We start from the raw sequence: 23,120 nt of genomic DNA, 5'->3' as shown, positions 1-23,120 counted from the left end.
TTTGAGTGCTTAATTTGATGATTTCACCTCAGATGTCCAACAGCTGCCTCCTCTCCATCTTCCCAATGGAAAATTCCTTGGAAGAGGGGTTAGAGGGCAGGAATGATGGATTCATTATGTACTCACAGCCTGCCAGTATGAATCATTATGAAGGAGATCATTGTATACTGTATCATCAAGCCTCTACACTCATTTCCTTTTCCCTTCATTTTTCCTTCTGTCCTTCAGGGGATCTTTTCAGTAACCAATCCCCATGCTGACATCTTCCTGGTGGCCCGTGTGGAGAAGGTTTTACAAAATGGCATCACACACTGTGCTGAGCCGTACATCAAGACCTCTGACATCAACAAGGTCTGCTGCCTTACTTTCTTCTTACCTTTTATAAAGACGCCCACATACCCAAACCACTGCTGAGTGCATGACGTTTCATTTCAACCACTAAAGGTTTTTTATGTGTTTAAAGGAAGTGTCACTTTATAAAGTCAGATTGTATAATTGTACGCGTTTTTTTTTTGTCTTGTGCATTTGTGTGTGTGTGTGTGTGTGTGTGTGTGTGTGTGTGTGTGTGTGTGTGTGTGTGTGTGTGTGTGTTTGTCTGTGTGTGTCTCAACCCCAGACTGCTCAGAAGGTGCTCAAAGCTGCCAAGCAGACATGCCAGCGCCTAGGCCAGTACAGGATGCCATTTGCCTGGGCTGCCAAGTAAGACACAAATAACCCATAATTGATAAATATCAAGTTTCTTGCCACATATATAATATATATGTGGCAAGAAAGTTGTTGAGATTCATCTGAATAGCATAATAAGTTATTATGCTATTAAGCTATGTGTTATTGTTAATAACACATAGCTTAATGTCATCAGTGTCATCATAACTTAGAGATAATTGCCTATAAATTAACAGGGTATCTGAATTTCAACAAGAGCCTGATGAATTGATCTAACTGTGGCTGAAAATGTCATACTCAGCTGTTTGTGCTGGACAGGCATTGTAGTCGTGTTTTTATTTGTCCCAGGCAGGTGTTTAAAGATGCACAGGGCAGCCTGGACATGGATGGGAAGTTTTCTCCTTTGTACCGCCAGGACAGCAGCAAAATCTCCACTGATGACCTCATCAAACTACTGGCTGACATCAGGAAGTGAGTCACTGCCAAACCTCTGCTGTGTTTATCAGTGCTTAGTTACTGTAGTGCACAACACACACGTCAGTGCATTGTTGGCCCTTTGGTCTTACTTTTTCATGGTTTTTGTGGGGGATTGTCTTGTGCACTGTTGTACAAATTTGACACTACATTGGGACTCCAGTCAAAGGGCTTTAGCTATAAATAAGAAAACATTTCCAATAAATTATTCAAATAAATGTCCTCTGTTCAGACTTAGCATTTGATAGAAGAATGAGTCAGTTCATCTGCATGTTTTTAATTGCCTTTCTGTCTGCAGGCCTGAGAAGAGCAAACTTCAGATCATTCCTGGACAACTTAATGTCACCATCGAGTGTGTCCCACCTGACTTCTCCAGTGTGTAGTCCTCTTTATACACCCTCCTTCTAACATTTGCCTCTCTGCAACATTTTTTAAACATTGCAAAGTCAAATGCTTCCATTGAAAAACCACTAACCACTGCACTATAACTTGGAAAAAAAGTATTTTTGGTAAATACTTGGCCTAACTAACATTTTATTCTGTGCTGGTACTTTATTGAAATCTGCAGTACTATGTTATCTGAGCCCCCTGTACTTATACAGGAAAATACTTGGCTTATTATGACATTTTGCTGTGCATTCATGCAGCATTTATATCTCAGGTGTTCAGCTGTTGCAACAGCAGAATAAGCTGAAATTCATCAGCAAGATCACAAGCAATGAATAGCAAGGGGTGCAAAATCAGATCATAGAATGGGATTAATATGGGATGATTTAATGAGGTTGAAAACAAGATGGGCTACAGCATTGTGTATCAGATATAGAGTTGTAGAGAGTACTTGCTAGGAGTTAGTTAAGATAATGTGATAAAAGTCTAATGATCTCTATGGGGAAAATGGTTTGTTTGCTGTGTCAAATTATATGGGATACAGAGAAAATAAAACTAAAAATAACTAAAAATTGATGGGAGTTATGTAATCTATGCATCAGATGATGGATTAAAATTAAAAGATATTAAGTAGAAATGTACAAAATAAAAGTATAAAAAGTATAAATATCAGTATAAATATCAGCAATAGTAGCTGTGGAATTTGCTGGAATTAACAAAAAATGAATGAAAGAATATGTTTAATTGTAGTTGCAGTGGTTCAGATGGAAGAAGGGATGATTCGATGATTACTGTAGCATGCAGATCTGCGGGATAGATTTGTGGCTGTCTAGGTGCAGAGCAGTTACAGGGCAGTTTGCTAACTCCTGTGCTCTGTCTCCCAGACACAGTGACCTCCTCCTACATTCCCGTCAAGCCCTTTGAGGAGGAGTGTGAGAGGGTGTCAGTGGAGATGGAGGAGTTCCTCTCTGAGGAGGCCAAGTACAGCTACCCCTTCACCACCTACAAGAACCACCTCTACATCTACCCCCTGCTGCTCAAATATGACAACCAGAAGACCTTTGCCAAGGTGTGTGCTATTCTGAATGAGGTTGGACTGACATAGTGTGGTGGAGGAAATGACTAAAAAACACCAAAGAACAAGGATTTTTTTGCGTGTGCGCTGGAACACGGCTATGCACATATCACAGATTGGTTCAAGCTCACTCTCACTGATTATGTTTTTTTCTGTGTGTTGACTGAATGATGTCATGTTTTCTCTCTGCCAGGCTAGAAACATTGCGGTCTGCATCCAGTTCCGAGATTCAGATGAAGAGGGTGCTGGCCCTTTAAAGGTGAGTGGACGATTAAATGTCCTTTCACACACTAGTTGCATGATAATGTACAGTATCCAGTGCTTGTCAATTAATATAAATTAATTTAAGTTAATTAAAGGAAGCTGTGTTGTGCAACTCAGCAGTATTGTAGCCTACTGAGCTCTTGCTCTTACGTTTCATGGCTTGACCTTGGTGTTTAGTGGTTTCATATGGACAAGGAAACTCAACCAGAAAAGATACAAAAAATAGCTCTACAGTAGAGCAAAAATATGAGTATAGGATCAGTACTCTTTACTTGTGAAGTACTCAAAATAAGTAATGCAGTCAGTAATATGTTTTACAGCAGCATCCTTTCTTAGAGTTTAGTTTTTTGTAAGTTATATGTATACGTGAAACGATATTTATTGCTTGGTTAAAGGGAAGTTAAAGGTTTTTAGAAGCCTGTTCTGTTGATTAGTATGAACGTAACTCACTAGGGAATTAAATTTTTTCTTCAAACATCACATGTAAACAATTAGTCACATGTAACATGTAGTTACAGTAAAAATAATCATTTCATTTTCCACTGAAAGCTTATAAATCTTACAACTGAAAATTTAATGTGATCAGGAGAGGCCTCTCAAATTCTCAACTATTTTTCAAATGATGATGAAGATAGAATTTAAAACAAGAATGTGAGGACATGTGTTCTACAAAGTGCACCGCAGAGTACCATTGAGGGGCCAGAAAAGGAGAAAGGAAAAGCTTACAGAAGCTGGTTATTACAGCTGGCAAGAGGATATAATGAGAGGTCACTCTCTCTCTCCCTCACTCTCTTTCTCTGTTTTCTCCTCTCTCACTACACATCAAATATTTGTGGATGGAAACAGTAATCAAAGGATCGAGGATTTTTTCCCTACAATTTTCCAGAAGGAGGGAATAAAATACAAAATTTTTGGACTTGGATTACCAAAACATTCATACTTTTTGAACATGATCGAGATGCTTACATGTATCTTAGAAACACACAGGGTCTGGTTGCAAACAATGCTTGATGTTTGCTGAGGCCGAGTTTACAGATGCCAGCAGCACACCTCAGAGGAGATTAAATCAGAAGCAGTGGAACCCACTGAAGGATTCCTCTGAAGTTTTGGGGGGAAAAACTGAAACTTGAAGGCTGAGAAAGATGGAATATCCTAGAGACCTGGCATGGAAAAAATACACCCACAGCTGCATTCATGTGCTTATGTTCGATTTATTTGAGTACTTACTTGAATTTTGTGACAACACACTAAATTCTGTTCTAACATGTCAGTCTAATCTCTCATTTACTACTTGATTATCTATTGTAGCAGATCTAGGATTCAGTTGATACAGCACACTGGCACATTTTAGTCACACCCCATGTCTCAATGGGCTGCAAATTGATTTCTGTACTTTGGAATTAGCTACTGGCTTCATGAAGAGATGGAAAATATCCACACCAAACTTAATCTTCAATAGGTGCTGGAGGGAAACCCCACTAGAGAACATTAGTGGAAGTTATTTTCAAGACTACTTGAAAATGTCTTGATAAAGGTTTTATATCAAAACTTTGACAAAATAAGGGGTGAAGAGTGTGTAGGAGGCTTTTTTTTTTTTTAAGTCTTAGTGATGGGATTACCTACTGGAACACCCACTGAAAAAATGGTGGCAACAGTAGTCAATTCAAGTTAATTTTATTTGTGTAGCCCAATATTACAAATTACCAATTTGCCTCAAAGGGGCCTGACACAAAACATCATCTTCTGTCCGTAGACCCTCACATCGAATAAGGAAAAAAAACACAGAAAAATCCCTTTAACTGGGAGGAAAAAATAAAAAGAAACCTATAGGAAGAAACCAGTACAACCAGTGGAAAATGAACATTTGGAGTTTGATACTCTACTTTGCAATGCATGTATGAACAGGACAGCCTGTCCTTCAGACAACTGATAAGATCCCAGCCAGCCCTTCTAGCCAAGGCCCGTATCCCTCGTCAGGTAATCAGGACTTCCATCATCTCTGCACTTCCACATGCTGCTGCAGTGAAGGCCCCTGAATGTGTTGTTTCCATGGTGGCAGACAAACCATACACAGCCGTACACTTCCTGTCATCTTACCTTGTGATCTTCAGCAGAGATCCTTGCTGAAGATCCCACCACCCTCCCACCATGGCCAACCCAGCTTCATTCCAGGCTGAGCTGGAACTATGAGCGCTTTCCCTCTTTCACCCTGCAGCAGAGGCCCCAGCACTTTCCTTGTTCCCAGGTCCAATCAGTCTCTATCAGTTGTCCTTCCTCTGGCTAGTGCTGGTCATTACTGCTCATTAGGGATGACTACAGTGATTAGTGTCCTCATTACATTATCAAAGCAGCCATTAGAGCAGGCTGGACTCTGAATTCCCCTCTTACTTTTGTCAGCTCTTATTAATATCAAGTGTTCTGACCTGGTCAAGCTTGACCTCTCTACACACTTGTTCCTGCAGAGCTAAGTCCTGAATATCCACATAACTTGTTAGCGTGAAGCTTCTCCTTTCCAGGACTCAGAAACTTTTGTGATCCAGACACTGTGTTTTTGAAAATTTCAGGTTCTGCCTTGTGGTTTATCCATTCTCTATTTAGTCTGTTTGTGCTTCTATTATGTATCTTCTTTCATGGGATGACAGGCTGTACCTTCAACCCCTCTTTCCTTCAAACATTGCCTCTAACCACAGATCGCTGAGCAGTTACCCAGTGCTGTGCCCCACCATCAAAGGGTCAGACGTTGATGATTGATGTGCTTGATTGTGTTTCAGTGCATCTATGGCAAGCCAGGAGAGTCACTCTTCACCAGCAGCATGTATGCAGCCGTCCTGCACCACAACCAAAGCCCAGAGTTCTACGACGAGGTGAGACAATTGTTCCGACTCAGTATAGTATCAGATACAAAGATCCTATCCTGTCCATTTTTGACATTTATCAGCAGTTTGACAAGCACTTGGCATGCTCCGATTTTGAATTTGAATAAAACTTTGACAGAAAATGAAACAATATGAGGAAAGACTTATTCAGCAGGGTACAGACTCAAAATGGAAGTTCAGAGGAGATTATAGAGATGTGCAACTGAAGCTACACAGAGGAAATTCAGATGACTCTATTATTCTCGAATACGCGGGGATCTTAGATTTCTTTTTTCACAAGAATTTGCAGTGTTCAAATTCCCCAGCCAACATGAGGCTAATCCTTAAAATCTTATTTGAGGCAGGGCTGTGAACTCACACAAGACTGGCCAGTCAGAGACTCTAAACACACACGTGAAGCAAGACGCTCAGCACAAGAGGTTGGGACAGGATACTGACAGAAAGCAGTAGAACAAAGAAGGCCATGTGGCCCCGATATCAAACAGATTAGGATCTTAACAGATGCCTCCAGCACACACACACACACACACACACACACACACACACACAGTTCAATCAAAGTTCTATTCACTCACTCATCTACCTATAGGAGTCTAAATTATTTGCCATTATTGCCCTCTTGTGGAGAAATAAGAGAAAAACTTCTATATTCAGGCAATACCAAATATTTCTTGTTTTTTTTTTTTTTCTAGACAGTCCAAAGAGAAGAAGGAAATAAGGGTCCTGCGTTGGCTTTGACTGGATTTTAGTTACACATTTCGCCATCTGAGCCATCAGGATGCCCTGCTTTTATACTTTTTATTAAGGCTCTTTTAACAAAAACTGAGATTGAGATATATGAAAGTAACGCGAACAGAGCCACTTTTCCTGAAAGAGCACATGGTGTGGTGAGACTGGGCTATTTCGGGTATATCAGGGCAATTTTGTAATCTCGAGGATGAGAGAAGTTTATTGCCAGAGTCTTCTGCCAAAATTGCAGAAATGATCAGTGCTGATGAGTTTCAGCCATCTTTCAGCCATTACTGACTAAAAAAAACCTCTGTTAGGGTGATCTGACATCTTTGATGTTAGATTACTCTTAGATTACTTTTGTCTCACAGTGTGAGACAAAAAGAATCATGACTCATTTCTGAGTTTGTTATATAAAGTTTTTAGTACTATTTGATCATTAGGGAAATTCTCTAATACTTGTACTCTATCCTGCTATCAGAACTATATTCAGTCTATTATTAGTATCATTATCTTTGTGTGTAGTGGTCATTATAAAGACAGATATGATGCTTAATAATATACTAAGTCGTATGACCTGTTCCAATGTGTACAGATAAAGATTGAGCTTCCGGTCCATGTGCACGAGAAACACCACATCCTCTTCACCTTTTACCACATCAGCTGTGAGTTCAGCAGCAAGACTAGTACCAAGAAGAGAGAGGGAGTAGAATCTTTGGGTGAGTCAGCTGTGAAAGTGTGTGTGTATGTATGTGTGTGTGTGTGTGTGTGTGTGTGTGTGTGGAAATGTGCATAATAAATAAATCAAAACCACTATAAATCAGGTGAAATGTGATTTATGGGAGTGTAGTGTTTAGCCTCTTAAAATTCACAGTATGTCTCCGTTTAAGCTGTGTCTAAGTGGTTTGTGTCCCAGTCAGTGTGACTATGTCATGTTGTCCTGTGTCCCAGTGGGCTACTCCTGGATGCCCCTGTTGAAGGATGGCAGGATGCAGTCTACAGAGCTCCAGCTCCCTATTGCTGCCACACTGCCTCCTGGATACCTGTGGGACAAGAGTCAGGACTCCAAGAAGGTATATTCTCAAGCACTGATGTACCTCACATGGTTTTGAAGGGCATGATTATGTATTATGCATGATTATGCTGCTTTTTACATTTCCAAATCTGACACAGTTAAAGCAAAGATGTGTATGCCTGTCTGTGTTTGAGCAGTCCCAACCAGATGTAAAGTGGGTGGAAAATGCCAAGCTGCTGTTCAAAGTCAGGAGCCATGTAGCATCGACAGTATACACTCAGGTACAGCACTTCTTCTACCATTCTTGACATTTGTTTGCATGCAGTAAGACAAACTATGGTTGATACTGATATTGGGCCACTGTTCCTCCTTAGGACCTGCATCTACACAAGTTCTTCCAGCACTGCCAGCTGATGAGGACGACCTCAGAGGGCAACCCAGCAGAACTCATCAAATATCTGAAGGTGAGATAAGGCCATACCATAGTGATTTCTGCTTTTTCATTCTTCATTTGAGCCAGTTCATAATGAGTAAGGCATTCTGTTAGCCAGTGTGAACCTAGCCAACAGAAATTCAAGAGTTATTTTCCTATTCTTCAACCTGTTTGCTACATTTTCAGTTTTTTGTTGTTTGTTTCTGTGTCCCTCTGTTCTTTCCTCCCTCCACCAGTGCCTGCACGCCATGGAGACTCAGGTTATCATCAACTTTCTGCCTACTGTGCTGATGCAGCTGTTTGACGTGCTCACAACGGCAACCAAAGAAGCCCATGAGATTGCAGTCAACTCTCTCCGGTCAGTTGTGATGCTCATGCAAACTGTGGCAACATTTTGTAATTATCTTGAATATTTAAAAAAAAAAAAACAGTTTGTTATAAATATTCCTCAACTAGATTCTTAAAATGTATTACAGACAACTGACACCCTCCAAAATGCTTGCAGTAATACAGTGCCTTGCTTTGTACCCTTAGTGTGATCATACACATCGTCGCCAGATGTCACGAGGAAGGACAAGAACACTACCTGCGCTCTTTCCTTAAGGTATAATGGCAACACAAGGATGATTTCTACTACACGTGCAAATGACATTGGGAAGCAAATGTGCACATGAATAATTCTAATTATTGTCATAAAAGTAATTGCTTGCCACCAATTTCAGTTGGTGTTGAAGCTCTCATGGTGTCTTGACCAAAGCATCTTGTGTGTACTTATTGGTGTGTTTTCCATCCTCAGTATGTGTTTGTGACCAGCAACCCTACGTCAGGGAACTCAGCGACCACTCATGAGGTCATGGCCACTGCAGTCACAGCCATCCTCAAGCAGACCGCTGACTTCAACACCAGCAACAAACTGCTCAAGGTGTGTGTTGTGTCTGTGATTCATTTACTTTACTTACTGTTTCTCAGCTTTTCTCTTGGTTTCTCTCTACCTGCGTTCCCTTTTATCTCCCACTCAGTTAAGAAACTGTAGTGATAATTTTGAACAGCAGGTGGCACCCTTGCTCATACAATGGCCAGCTAATCACAACAGAACAAGGAAGTGAATTCAGACTATTTCCAAGAAAGCTTGTGGTTTGGAAAAAAAGCATTCCCAAAGCTCGTAGCGACCTGTACAGTCAGCCCGGTCTCATGAGTCACCCTGTCTTCACGGTGTGGCTCTAACCTACTTTAGTTTCTTTCTTTTCTGGGAAGACTACATAACAGGAAATGGCCCTAACAGTCTCACTCCCCTTATCCCTCTTTCCCTTCCTCTTTTGTAGTATTCCTGGTTCTTCTTTGAAACCATGGCCAAGTCCATGGCCCAGTACCTGCAGGAGGGAAACCGGTTTAAGGTTTGTATACAGCGACCTCTCATATAAACTGTAGCTTCCTTCAAGTAATAATGAGCAGGAACTTTGCCATTACAGGCAATGGGATCCTGTTGTTTTTCCTGTGTGCGTATGTGTTTGTGCTAGATGTGGATCTATGGCTTGTGTGTGTGTCTTATAGTAATGTCTACCTCATGTCATCAGCACTCAGACAAAGTTTTTGGAGTGAAGGTTTTACAGGACAAAGGCACATTTGTCTGCCTTACAGTCACAAAACACAGTCACACACCCCCACTGAGTCATTGTTAAACCTTGTATATATTCTACATTCTTGCGCTGTGGTTCTGTATTTTATCATAGACTTTACCAGCAGTGCTGGACATCCCACAATGAAGAAGCAAAACTTTGTCTGTAGTTGTGTAATGTCCTCTGCAGCTATGAAAAAAACTCAAGATCAAAAAGACTTGATCTTGAGATTCATGATGAATCTTGATCACTATCAAGCTGTTTTGACGTATTTGATCTGACCATGATGGATGTATCAACTTTAGTTTCGTCATCGAGTTGTATCCCCTCCCATCTCTATTCTGTGAATCTGTATGACCGATGTTGTAGATGCCACGAGCCCAGCGTTTCCCAGACAGTTTCCACCAGGCGCTGCAGTCTCTGCTGCTGTCCATCATACCCCACATCACCATCCGCCATGTGGAAATCCCTGAGGAAGCACGCTGCATCAACCTGAGCCTGGCAACCTTCATCAAGGTCTAGACCCCTAGCACACAACATTAAACACACTTCATTTAACTTAATAAATGGCATGTGGTGTCGTGCAAATTCTGATTGGTCCAAAAAATGAACTACAAAATCTGTCATTTTTTGTGTGTTATCCTGCTGGTTACTCACATATTGAGTTTTAAAATCTTGTTTTTTCTTGAGAAGAAAAAAAATCTGCCAGTTGGATGAGATAATCTCACTGTTTTCACTTGTTTTTTTTTTTTTGTTTTTTTGTTTTTTTTTTTGGCGTATAAAGTACTTGACTATAAATAAATAAATAAATGTTGAAACAAGGCAGAAGAGGGCAGATCAGCATGGGTGATCAATAAAATGACGCTTGATTCAAGAAAATTCTGGAAACAAGTTCATGAGCACTGGAAACAAATTCGATTATCTCACCCCACTGGCAGATTTTTTACCTTGTTATATGACAAACTGGATTAGATGACTTGTTTCGATGGAGCTCTTTTGCAGTGTGTACAAAATTAATTTACCTCCTGTCCTTTAATGGGAAGCTAATATCTTGATTCACTTCCTGGCATTGTTACTTCACCACTCATGTTACTTTTAGCTGAGCTCCAGGAAGGAACAACCGGTTTTGATATGATGTGCTGTAACTTTCTGTTGTTTGAGATCAGGCCCATCCAGCATGTCTGAGCAGTGTCCTAATTACCCTCCTCTCTCCTCAGAGGTGCCTGACCTTCATGAACAGGGGCTTTGCCTTCAGCCTGGTCAACGACTATATGTGTGGCTTCAGCCTCAAAGATCCCAAGGTATGCTTCACATGCAGCAGGACCAACACATGGCAAGACCAAGGTTAGCAAGAAAGACTAGAAAAGAATGATGGTGAGGCTGCCTGACTGAGGAAGGGTGTCACAACACAGATGTTTAATCGGAGCAAAATTATAATAGCTATGATTCTAGCCAGAGGACTGAAACGTTTCCTGCTTTTGTACTTACGATTATGCAACTTAGCACTCTTTTTTTGGCATGTATTTCTAACTAACGTTTTGTACCAGACATTGACATAACCCCAAAGGTGCATTAACTGCTATCATATTACCTGTGAGGCTGAAAAGCACCCTGAAATTGCTCCTTGGTTCTTTGGACTCTCTCTCTATCTTTCTCACTCCCTCTCACTCCCTCTCCCTCTCCCTCCCTTTCCCTCCCTCCCTCTCTCTCTCTCTCTCTCTCTCTCTCTCTCTCTCCCTCTCTCTCTCTCTCTCTCTTGTGCGTGTGTCTATCAGCAGTACAACATTTGACTAACAAATTAAACCAGCACATCCACCCATCAGACTTTGTTTAAGGAGTACCTGCCCGCAAAGACAAGATATATATTTATGCACTGCAGTAGCTGTCATGTAACTTTGTGTGTATGTGTGTGTGTGTGTGTGTGTGTGTGTGTGCGTGTTTGACTTAGGTGCTGACTGAAATGAAGTTTGATTTCCTGATGACGGTGTGCAACCATGAGCACTTTATCCCCCTCAACCTGCCCATGGCGTTTGGGCGCACCAAACTTCAGAGGGTACAAGGTGAGGGTCAGATGGCACATTCTGTCTGCCATTGATCTGCATTGTGTTTCCTACCACAAATCCAAGCACTGACCAGCAATCACATAAACCTCCTTCTTGCCCCCCTCCCTCCACCCAAAAGTCTCTCCCTACATGCATCCACCACAGTGCCTCCCTTATTAACCTGCCTGATTAATTTGGCCAGTGCAAACTCAAATACCAGCATAGAAGAGGGTCAGATGATGTCAAGTTATTTATTAAGTGTCATTACTGTAACCCTGGTTACATAATGACTTTCTCAACACTTTTTGATAATGGTTATTAATTTACAGCTCCACCAGTTAAAAGCAAACAACTAGGCTATTGCTATGAATATACTGCATGGAATGTTCATGTTTTTACCCCCACCCCCAATTCTTTATTTTTTACTTTCCCCTCTCTGTTTTTTATGTTTTGCTCATGGTCAGATTTAATTTCATACGCGTCGGAGTTCTTTGGCGCAGTAGGTAGGTGATGCCCTCCGCACCATACATCATCCGTGCTGCGTTTGCTGCCGTACGCAAACCTCTGTACATGGCCGCTCCCTGTCCTGATTTGTACTAACCTTCTGTCCTGCTGTCTCTGTCTCGCAGGACACCCACTCACACTCAGCACATTTCTAATGCTAGGCTAACACCTTCAGTTACCGGCATACCTGCCAGTTGCCTGCTAGGGCCTGTGCCTGTGCGTTGTAGCGCAATGGAGCTTGGCTGATGATAGAATCAACTGACTTGAAAATATTAGAAAGGGAATATTTTTCATGAGGCTGTGTGTCTCTCTCTTGCAATTTCTGTGTCTCTTCTTTCTTTCATATTCTGTGACAGCAGAGCAGCAGAGATAACATCAGAGGGTAACTCAGTTCCTAATCTGCGTTGGCCTGTTTTACATTTTGGAACAGAATCAGACATTCCTGTTTAAATTGATTGTTCTCACTTCAAGTGACACCTCTCTCCGATTCCCATTGATTTATTTGTATAGACTTTATAATCTTTGGAGGCTGTCTACCTTGCATGAATGAAAAATATGGTATAAGCATTACCCATTGCCTAACGCAGGTTTCTCTCTGAATTCCCTTCTTTGTGTGGTGTTGGAACATTGATGCCTGGAGAATGAATGTTAAATGGTCTTTTCTGTTGAATGTGGGTTTGAGAGATGTTGCACCAGTGTACAGGAAATGTGATATTTGAATACAACCATTGGTCGAATTATCAGTGGTTGCATTCTCAGTGCACTCAGATATAGTTTGCCCTTTGTAGTGTACAGTATTTTTTGTGTATAGTAGCTGTCATGTTTTGTCATGTCAAATCAGAATGGAAATCAAAATGAAAATGAAAATGTTTTTTCTACTGTCTTGTGGATGTATGTCTCAGTCTAAGGGTCAAGCCATGCATTGTAAGTGATATAGTTAGGAAAAGATACAGTACAGCCCAATATTTTGATGCTGTTGTCAACCAGTAAGGTCACACAGGTACTTTTTCACTGCTGCTACCAATAGACCATTTTCACCGTAGCCATTTTGACATAAAATAGCACATAAACACAGGTTTCAACCAGTGACATTAATTAAGTTTCAGTTCCATGTAGCAGAGCCTTTCCGGTGAGCCAGCAAGCACAATAGTAGGACCTCAGCTCTGTTAGAGATAAATGGAACAGAAAATTAATTGATGTCACACTGAACCTAAGAATTGTACATAGTACTTAGCCATTTCATCACTACCTACTGAAATAAAGTGATTTTGATATAATTAGGTTTTTCAATTACAGTTATAGTACAGTACCCTAATCTTAGCCTGATGGAACGTTCCAACAATGAGTACAGCCATGAGCATCACTGTAGGCCTTCCTATAATGATAACTTCCTGTCTGGTCCAACCACAGAGCAGAGCCTAGAGTTCAGCCTAACAGAGGACTACTGCCGCAACCACTTCCTGGTGGGTCTGCTGTTGAGGGAAGTGGCCGAGGCCTTGCAGCAGGGGCCGGAGGTCCGACAGCTTGCGGTGGCTGTGCTCAAGAACCTGCTCATTAAACACGCCATGGACGACCGCTACACAGCCTACAAGGTAAGAAATAAGGGGGGCTGGTGGAGGAGTTTCACAATGGAAAGGGAAGAGGAAGAAGGCAAGGTAAGTACTATGTGAAAAGAGTTTGGCCATTCAGAATGACTACTGTCATTGCTGCAGGATGCAGGCATCATCACCAACAGGTCAGGCAAGCAAAGGAGATTGTTTCTCCTCCTGTACGCTCAAAATAGAACAAAGAATTTGAAATGCAGTTTGCACTTTTAGTTGGTGATGAATGAGGACATTTTGGGTTTATTTGCACTAAAGCCTGCATACAATTTTTATTAAGAAAAGACCAAAAAAAAAAAAAAATCAGTTCTCCTAGCTCAAGCAACTGAAACAGCAATCCCTCCACACCCCTTTCCAGCATCCTGTAACGGCTGACTCACGACCAAAATGATAAGCTGTGTTAACGGCGCGCCTGGCGCCAAAGAAGATAGTGCCTGTTATGCAAATGATGCCATGTTTAGAATGCAAATAACTGCAGGGCCCTGACATTGTTGGCGGCAACCAACATGTGGCTTTCGAACAGTGTGCTGATGTCAGATAAGGAACTCTGGTAGTCTTCTCCTTTGACACTGAATATGCTGTCCATGTTGTGTGATCATATTCATGCAATCACATCAAAAGTTTTCTGTCACATCATTCCGTAGTCTGTGTGCAGTAAACAATCTCATTAGCACATTTGCTTTTGCTGTCCTCATCCAGTCCTGTTTTGTGTTACAGAACCAGCAGGCCAGGATCTGTCTGCTTTACCTTCCTCTTCTGGAGCTGCTCTATCAGAACCTGAAGCAGCTGTCTGCCCAGCCGCACACTTCCAGCCCTGGTCTCGGCCTCACTGTGAGTCCCCTTCCAGCCTTGGAGCTTCATGCCATGAATTGTCCATCTTCATTCACTTGTTTTACCTATTTTTTATGTAAACTGTGTGCGAGTGTGTGGGTGCCCACTGTTTATGTTGAGATTTCTATGGGCATTCAATTTGTCCTCTGTCATGTATTTTGTACAATATATGATTGAGTGTTACACTTTGCAAGCAAAACCATCCAGGCCTTACTTTATTTTTCCTGTCCTTGTCCAGGGCTCCAGAGATGACCTGATATCAACCAGCTCCACAGACAGCAGGAGAATTAGTACTGCCATCGACAAAGACCACAGTGAGTTTAAAGCCATGTTACATGACATATGGTCTCTTCCTGTTTGCAAATCATCCATAATCATCACAGCCTAACGCCATTTGAATAGATAAATTAACACATTAGCTCCAGCAAATGTGGTTGCTAATCTTCCTGACATCAAAAAAACAAACAAACAAACAAACAAAAAAAACAGTTAACCACATAAACATAAAACATTAAAATATTAGTCAATCATACTTAGGTACTAAATATAGTAAAATCAAAGAATATAGTGGAAAAAGAAGCAAAAATACAAATTAAAACAAAATCTAAACAAAAAACTGAAATTACATCAAATGCAGAGATCTGATAAGAACTCTAAAAGTTAAGTGGGCTAAAGCATTCAGAGAATAAAATGAAACTTCTTTTAGCTTTGCCTTGCCATTCTGCTCCATCCCTATTAAAAGGCTACATGTTTTCCAGAGCATGACTTGCCCTTATTTTAAATGTTTTAGTTATGTGTTTAATCTGAGTTGGTAACAGGTTCCGTTTTTAGAGGTTTTGTGTTGAATTTGGGAAGGGATAAATAACCCCTATTTCCCTTCTTTCATTTCTGGTTATATATTCAAGTTGCATGAAGAAGAATTCTGGTTTCACCCGAGAAAATTATTTCCCAGAGAAAAGGGAGCAAGGCAAGGTGAAGCTTAGCTGTTACTGGAAGCCAAGAAAGTTTACAGTCCCGAACCACTCTAGCTGCTCTATTTTTAACCAACTGTAACTTTTGGATGTCTTTTTTCCTGGCTGCAGACTAAATAACATAGCAGTATTCTAGGTGGCTTACTACCAATGATGTTATGACCATTTTCATGACAGTTGGTCATGCTGATTCGGGTACCTCCTCCCATTTTCTTAACAATATTGTCATTGTCCTTAGAATGGGTAAAGTGGTGATCCACGGTGATGCCTAAAAGCTTTATTTCTTTAATGTGTTCCAATTGGACTGCTTGGATTGATACATTTAACTCTTGGTCACAGGATAGCCCTGCTGGAACCAAGGAGCATGGATTTACACATGGAGATTATTTTTACTCAATTTACTCAATTCTTTACCCAATCAAGCTCAACAACTTCAGTTATTTCATCACTGGAGGAGTAATATATTGCAGAGTTGTCAGCATACATCTCCATTAGCATCTTGTCAAGAATAAATGGGAGAGGTTAAAATAATGGGCAATTTGAAAAGGCTTAGTGATAAAGCCCCCATCCGATTCGACATGTGCAACATCTGAGCTGCCTCTTTTCCCATGATGTCATTTAGGCTCCTCCAGGTTTTCTTGATGTCATTGCCAGCAGTCCAGAGTTGTTGTTAATAGTGTGCTTTCTTTTTGTTCTCATTCACATTAAAGACAGTGTTCCTCAGTGTGCAATATGTGATCCTCTCAGAAAAATCATGGGACTTTCCAGCAGTTTGTTTGGCAGCATCTCGTTCAGCCAGTTGCTCATAACATTTAAAGTCAGAGCAATATTAGTATCAGGCTCAATGAAAATGTCAGATCACTCAACCTTACTTTAACTTATCAGTTTCATAAAAGGTTTGTATAGCTTTAAAAAAAAAAAATGGGGAAGCTTTAAGTATCTTGTTAATTTAATATGATTGTGGTCACTACATCCTACAGAGTCTTAAGTCAGAAATATTTGTAAAGATGTGATCAATGCATGTGGATGTTGTTAGACCCAGCGCATTGGTTATGATTCTAGTCAGTGAGGTCATGACTTGGGTTAGGTATATTACTTTTTCACATTAAAATATCAATAATTAAATAATATTAAACAGTATGTGTCTGTCTTTGAACCAGTGTGGTTTTGCCTAAATCATGCCTGAAGTGGCCTTTCATTAGTGTAGGGTTATATACTATTTGCTGTAGAGTATTAGCTGTTATGTGCTGCTGCAGGGAACATCATACCACCATGTTAAACTGTATTACTATCTTTTATTTGCAATAAGTGATTCAATTAGTGACATGACAGAAGTGATGTTGCCAGTAGTCTTTGCCAGCTAACAATGTGCACTGTTGGCAAGCAAGGGTGTGTTCATGACCAAAGGCATTGCAGGCCCACAGCTGCTTTGAAGCATTGTTGAATCGTAAAGCAATACTTACCTTTATTATAAACATGAGGAACATTGTTATTGCCTGTGAACTTGTAATCACTGAGAGGTGGACTTAACTATGTTGCCCTAAGGTCTACTGTCATTCTTATGTATTACTGTGTTGGCTCCAGGTCTAATAGCCCAGAACGGCCATGTTGTGAGGAGAGAAGACTCCAGGGGCTCTCTGTTCATGGACCCAGGAACTCCTGACAGCACAGAGGTGAGTTACACCAGAAACAAAGGATAATAAGGTTAATTTACTGCTAACAAATGTTGACAAATTTTTGGATTCAATTTGGCCTTTTTTTTGTTAAAGGAGTATACCAGTGATATTTTTAGTGTAATATCTACAAAATGTACAAACTTCATGTTTCTGCTAATCTGTTCCCAAAGCAAGCAATCTTATTTTAGAACTCTGTTGTGTGAGATTTGTACGTTTGACATTTTGTAGTGGCTCAGGATCTGAGTTATTCCCATATCTCCCATGCTGCCTTATTTCTTATTTTAACCTACCTACTCTAGGCTTTAAAATAAACTAGAAATGCCATAAAATGACATAAAAAAAACCCAAACATGCTGCTTCTGAATGCAACGCCAACATAAAGCATCATTTGACACAGAGTTCCTGCTGTGCTGCTCTGGTGCATGAATGCAATGTTCTCCTGATGTTTGGCAGAACATGAGTGGAAACAATACTATTTTGTGTCTCTCACAGACCAAAAACAATAAAATTCCTATGTTGTTGCTCCTTTGATCTGGTCCCTCAGCACTGAGATGTCACATATTATACATAGATGGTAATGTGCTAATGGGTTTATACTGGAAAACAGACTTAATTTTATCTGGATGCCGGCGTATTTATGATCTCTGGTCCACTGAGTCTAGCAGGAGTGGAATGGCTTATTTAAACTCTATATAAATATATACCTACTTTTTTAGTATACCATCCTTAGCTCAGGATACGCAAGGGAATAAGCTGCTGCTTTGAAAAATGACTGAAGTATGAACTTGCTTTGAACATACTTTTACTGTCATGTAGTGCCATTTTCACTGTATCTTGTCATTTAAAGTGAGTAATGAATGCTTTATCATCCACTCACAATAACAACTCTCTAAGCTGCAGCTTTAGGCCACTTCTTGGCTGCGATGGTTTACCTATATGTGCAACTGCCACATAAACTAACTTGCAATAGCCCTCCTCACTAGCCTCCTCTATACATGTGGGTACCATAGAAGTAAACAGTAACTCTGTGAAAATCTGTACATGGGACTTCTGGTATAGTTAAATAAACAGAAACATCTTCAGCATCACCTTTATGTAAGTTAATCAGGTGATACAATTTTCAAATGAGATTGGTGTCATTCCCAAAGAATTCCAGGTGTGTTGTAGCTGCAGAATTTCATAGCTGCCTCTGTCTATTTGAAAAGTACAAGTGTGTGTTTGTGTATGCATGTATGTGTGTGTGTTCTTTCCCAGCTGCAGAGACGTGGCTCCACCATGAGCAGCAGCCCCCTGCCTCCCATTGGCAGACTGGGGCAGTATGAGATCAAGGGCCTGCTGCTCTGCTTCTTGCATATTATCAGGACCTTATCGGAGGGTGAGTGCTCTACACGCTCACAACACGTGCAAGACAGCTTTCACACGCAAGACAGGATCTAAAGTAACCACAGAATTTCAATGGAAAAACTATCCTCTCTACTATGTTGGGAGAACAACTGTGAGGAAACTCAGCTAGGATGCTTCAGGAAAGAGGAGCATGCACCTTCCATGAGATGTTTGTAGGACATGACACCTCCAACAGGACACACTCACGCCTGCTCATGAATATGCAGGCTGTTATAAGTGTGTGCATTCAAGTGCACAGACATACAGTGCACATAGTTACTGAGATTCAAGACATCCTAAAACGACACCTTGAATAAAAAGCTAGCACTGGACAGGATTAGTTTCCACTTTTGAGGTTTAGGGTTAGGCTTAGGGATGTAATATTATGTTATTTTCTATTTGTTTATTATTTAACCTCTGAAGAAAGGCTTCCAGTATGCCGTATAACTCATAGGTGTTACTAAACTAGCCATGCCAGTTAAATTGTCCAGAAACAGTTCAAATATGTCAACCACAGCAGAGCATAATGGCAGAAGATGGTTCAGTGGTGGAGATATTAATTGTGCTCCAGGAGAAGTCAAAATAAAAAAATAAGTAAAGCAAATATAGGTCATGGTATTCGATAACCTTCAAAACCTTTGTGAAAACATCTGTCTATTAAATTCCTTACACTGATTTCCATTCGGATGGGATTAAGTTTAAAAGAGGACCTCTTAGTTTTATGAAAAACATTAGATAATTTGGACAGGACAATATCACTGAGGATGTCTGTGATTCACAGAACTACCTCAGGTCCCATTGTAAAACTAATCCTATCTGAATAGGCTCTATGTTGTGAAAAGATTCAGTATGTGTGCTTGTCCACAGATACCCTGTTGGCTTACTGGAACAAGGTCAATCCTCAAGACATCATGAACTTCCTCAGTCTGCTGGAGTGAGTATGTTAGACAGAAGGTATTTTCTGTTCCTGAACAGCCTGTTGTAATTTCATGGTGACTCAAATGTAAATAAGTCTAAAACGCAATCTCTCTGTAGTGGGCTGTGTGTGGACTGTGTGTAGTGGGCTTTCAAAATGCATTATTTCCTCCAGTTGTGTGTGCAATCTGTCTGCCAAAAGCTCAAAATATGAGCAATGCATCCTGTGGCTTGTTTGGGAGAGAACGTGTGCAGCCTCATTTATACTGTGTCGTACACCAGATATGCGCAGCGAACCACAACCGGTGTGGGCTTGGTGTCTGTCGTTGTGTAATGACAATTGATTCCACTGTTATCAATTTTACATGAGTGTATTGTGCAATCCTCAGTATATCATTAAGTACTGCATGGTTGCATTTCATCTCCATTGATGGGAGAGTCTACCTGAATTGGCATGATTAGTTAGTTTAAACTTTAAAGACATATGTGCGTGTACATGTATATGTGTATGTGTATATGTGTGTGTGTGTATATATGTGTGTGTGTGTGTGTGTATGTGTGTATATATATGGACTAAAATATTTTTACTCTTCTTTTACTAAAACTAGACTAAAATCTTTTTAATTTTCATCAAGTAAGACTAGACTAAAACTATTAAGGATAGCAATGACTAAAATGTGACAAAGACTAATAAGCATTTTCGTCAGGAAGACTAAGACTAAGACTAAAATTAAAATGGCTGTCAAAATTAACACTGCGTGGCAGTCATGTTGCATTGTCTCCCTGTCACCAATATCTGTTTCTCGCTAAGAGGAATATATTATACAAGTTTTGTTTCTATGTAAAATATTGTTTAGGAAGTGCTAACATCCTTATCTATGAGATAAGGTGTAAAAAAAAAAAAAAAAAAAAAAAAATACCCTTTAAAGAGATAGTTCACTCTTTTTTGAAAATTAGATATTATTCCACTAGCTGTGTAGGACAGTAGTGCTACAATCTTCCTCTCATTGTTACTGAGTGCTGGATACTGGCTGGATACTCCAAATACTAACTGTTAGTGTCCTGCCATTGAGGTGGACTTCCCCCCAGCTAACAGTCTGAAAAATAACCTCCTTAATACACTCAAGCTGTTAAATAAACAAACTTGGAGTTTGATGATGTGTGGCTGATTTTTTACAGCTGTAAATGGTGTAAACAATGTTGACCTTTTTCTTTAAAAAAAGAAAAAAATGATCAGAGGTAGGACTCTGTGGTAGTCATCAGTTAAAATGGTGGCTGTTAACTATCTTTTTGTATTCTAGAGAAATTTGAAGGAAAACGAAAACAAAACTATAATTACCTTGAGCAGTCTGTCTCCATCGCTGGTTTGGACACTCCACGCCTGACAGTGAACTGTCTGTTTCAAAGAATGTATACATGGTTACTTCCACTTTTATTTGCATTTTGTCAGTAGAGAAGAAATAACAACTTAATTCTGAGATCTAGCATTTTGTTAGTCGACATGCAGACCTAGCAGTGCTGATGCCTTCACCACCATCAATAACTAGATACGGCAATACAGAACCATAAGACTGAAAGTTTCTAAAAAAAAATGAATGTGTGAAGTAAGAACTAGGAGTGAAAATTGAAATAAAATGAAATTCTGATCAAACAGGACAATTATATCAAGGATTACACTTATGACCTGTTCTCTTGCTTTTGTTAATTATTTCCCTCCAGAATCTGCCTGGTCCAGTTCCGCTACATCGGAAAGAGGAACATTGGCCGGTAAGGATGCAAGACAGAGAACACTAAAGTCTTCAAAAATGTGGAGAGGCAGCACATTCCAAAATTTTACAAGTCAAGAAGGACAAAACTCATATTTCACTTATTTATTCCGGCACACATCATAGTAGAAAAGCTGTGTGCCAGAATAAACATGTGAGTATTTTGTCCTTCTTGATTTGTAAAATTTGTGGATGTGCTACCTTTTCACTTTTTTGAATATGTTCATTGGATTTTGGTTTAGCACTCCACTCTGAACCCCAAGCACAGCCCTTTTTCCTACTCAACACTAAAGTCTTATCCGTCAAACACATCTGACATTTAAACCGTGAAGAGCATTTTTCACAGTTCAGCTCAATCACTATGAACATCAAGTGTACAATTCCTTGTTACTGAATCATCAAAGGTCACTGCCTTAACTTTCACCGTTTGTCAAGTATTGTTGATATTTAAGGTGGATGCTGTAAGGCATTCAAAATGAAGTGACATTTGAAGTCTGGTTTCTTGTGCGGGTTAGATTGAGAAAAATGGCATGTTTTAATTTTATATTAGATTAAAAAGTAGACTGAATTTATTGAGAGCAAAGCCACCTAAAACCTAGTAGTTATAGGTAGAGTGGATTGTTTTTATAAGGTCTCTTTCTCTTTCTCTCTGACTTTGAAACACCCCCCCCCCCCCCCCCCCCCCCCCCCCCCCCCCCCCCCCCCCTCTCTTTTCCCCTTGTGGAACTATCACATATTAAGGAGTCAGGATGTGTGTGTATCGAAGCTGTTCTCCTCGGACCGGAAGTCTCAGACCATGCCGGCTATGCGCTGCAACCGAGCCAGTCTCATGCAGACTAAGATACACCAGTTCAGCACCATGGAAACCTCCCTCACTCTCAATATAGGTAAATATTGCGAAGCAACCCATACACAGAAATACCACTTGATAATATTATACAGTGGTCCTGTATATTACCCTGCCATACAAGAGGTAAGTAGCTTAATTCAACACAGTATAAACATAATTTTCAAGAATCAATGCAAAGTTATTATATGATTTTTATGCACTATTATTATGCACTGTTTTTTCATAGGTTGCTGCACATAATAACAGGGAATAAGGTCACTGTAAGGTGCTGCAGACAGCTCAACATTCTTAAATCGCTGATTTGCTGTGATCGATCAGACTTCCCTCTCTCTCTCTCTCTCTCTCTCTCTCCCTCTCTGTGTGTGTGTGTGTGTGTGTGTGTGTGTTCCAGGAATGGGGCCATCAGAGGCAGAGATCCACCATCAGGCTCTGCTGGAGGGTAACATTTCCACTGAAACTTGCCTCAGTGTGCTGGATGTCCTCTCTTTCTTTACTCAGTGTTTCAAGGTTGGAAAACATGCACACACACACACATACACACACACACACACACACACACACACACATATGCATGTATTAATATACACAGACCTTCTTCCTCACTTCCTAGGACATATTATAATTCATTCCCCACAAAGCTGACTAATTTCTGTTAGTCATGCAGTACTGCTAATTAAGGTCTTTCGTGTGTGTGTGTGTGTGTGTGTGTGTGTGTGTGTGTGTGTGGTAGACCCAGCTGCTGGACAGCGATGGTCACAACCCCTTGATGAAGAAAGTGTTCGATGTCTACCTGACCTTCCTCAAAGTCAACCAATCAGAAGCTGCCCTCAGACATATCTTTGCCGCCCTCAGGGCTTTCATCAACAAGGTATGATGACTAAACACACACACGCCCACACACACATTGGGGAAAGCATATCAACATGAGCTCCAGTAATGAGGAACACCTTGAAATGCAGGCATGCATGAGCAGTGAGATACGGACAGTGATATTTGATACGCAGCCTAACCTGATCCAGAGAACAAGACCAGACACATGCCAAACA

At 40.5% G+C, this 23,120-nt stretch overlaps 1 protein-coding gene across 4 annotated transcripts in view; it reads left to right on the top strand.

The window, feature by feature from the left end:
• dock11 (dedicator of cytokinesis 11) overlaps nucleotides 1-23,120 on the top strand; it is a 69,248-nt gene that overhangs the window by 26,591 nt on the left and 19,537 nt on the right. The window contains exons 13-41 of one of the 4 annotated variants that reach the window (XM_030075824.1): nucleotides 229-351; nucleotides 617-699; nucleotides 1,015-1,137; nucleotides 1,439-1,515; nucleotides 2,412-2,596; nucleotides 2,796-2,861; nucleotides 5,638-5,730; nucleotides 7,067-7,190; nucleotides 7,423-7,544; nucleotides 7,684-7,767; nucleotides 7,861-7,950; nucleotides 8,156-8,277; nucleotides 8,454-8,523; nucleotides 8,716-8,841; nucleotides 9,242-9,313; nucleotides 9,905-10,051; nucleotides 10,753-10,836; nucleotides 11,484-11,595; nucleotides 12,042-12,080; nucleotides 13,492-13,673; nucleotides 14,400-14,513; nucleotides 14,752-14,827; nucleotides 17,069-17,157; nucleotides 18,415-18,535; nucleotides 19,411-19,477; nucleotides 21,178-21,225; nucleotides 21,966-22,111; nucleotides 22,466-22,581; nucleotides 22,805-22,942. In XM_030075824.1, coding sequence (XP_029931684.1) covers nucleotides 229-351; nucleotides 617-699; nucleotides 1,015-1,137; nucleotides 1,439-1,515; nucleotides 2,412-2,596; nucleotides 2,796-2,861; nucleotides 5,638-5,730; nucleotides 7,067-7,190; nucleotides 7,423-7,544; nucleotides 7,684-7,767; nucleotides 7,861-7,950; nucleotides 8,156-8,277; nucleotides 8,454-8,523; nucleotides 8,716-8,841; nucleotides 9,242-9,313; nucleotides 9,905-10,051; nucleotides 10,753-10,836; nucleotides 11,484-11,595; nucleotides 12,042-12,080; nucleotides 13,492-13,673; nucleotides 14,400-14,513; nucleotides 14,752-14,827; nucleotides 17,069-17,157; nucleotides 18,415-18,535; nucleotides 19,411-19,477; nucleotides 21,178-21,225; nucleotides 21,966-22,111; nucleotides 22,466-22,581; nucleotides 22,805-22,942 — 3,039 coding nt within the window. Of the gene's footprint in view, nucleotides 1-228; nucleotides 352-616; nucleotides 700-1,014; nucleotides 1,138-1,438; nucleotides 1,516-2,411; nucleotides 2,597-2,795; nucleotides 2,862-5,637; nucleotides 5,731-7,066; nucleotides 7,191-7,422; nucleotides 7,545-7,680; nucleotides 7,768-7,860; nucleotides 7,951-8,155; nucleotides 8,278-8,453; nucleotides 8,524-8,715; nucleotides 8,842-9,241; nucleotides 9,314-9,904; nucleotides 10,052-10,752; nucleotides 10,837-11,483; nucleotides 11,596-12,041; nucleotides 12,081-13,491; nucleotides 13,674-14,399; nucleotides 14,514-14,751; nucleotides 14,828-17,068; nucleotides 17,158-18,414; nucleotides 18,536-19,410; nucleotides 19,478-21,177; nucleotides 21,226-21,965; nucleotides 22,112-22,465; nucleotides 22,582-22,804; nucleotides 22,943-23,120 lie in introns of all 4 variants that reach the window. The other 3 variants (XM_030075823.1, XM_030075827.1, XM_030075825.1) reach the window with 3 other exon arrangements.

The sequence above is a fragment of the Myripristis murdjan genome, chromosome 18 (genome assembly GCF_902150065.1).
Source record: "Myripristis murdjan chromosome 18, fMyrMur1.1, whole genome shotgun sequence".
Taxonomy (NCBI): Eukaryota; Metazoa; Chordata; class Actinopteri; order Holocentriformes; family Holocentridae; genus Myripristis; species Myripristis murdjan.
The sequence above is the reverse complement of the archived record's forward strand: the minus strand, read 5'-3'. Positions and strand labels throughout refer to the sequence as shown.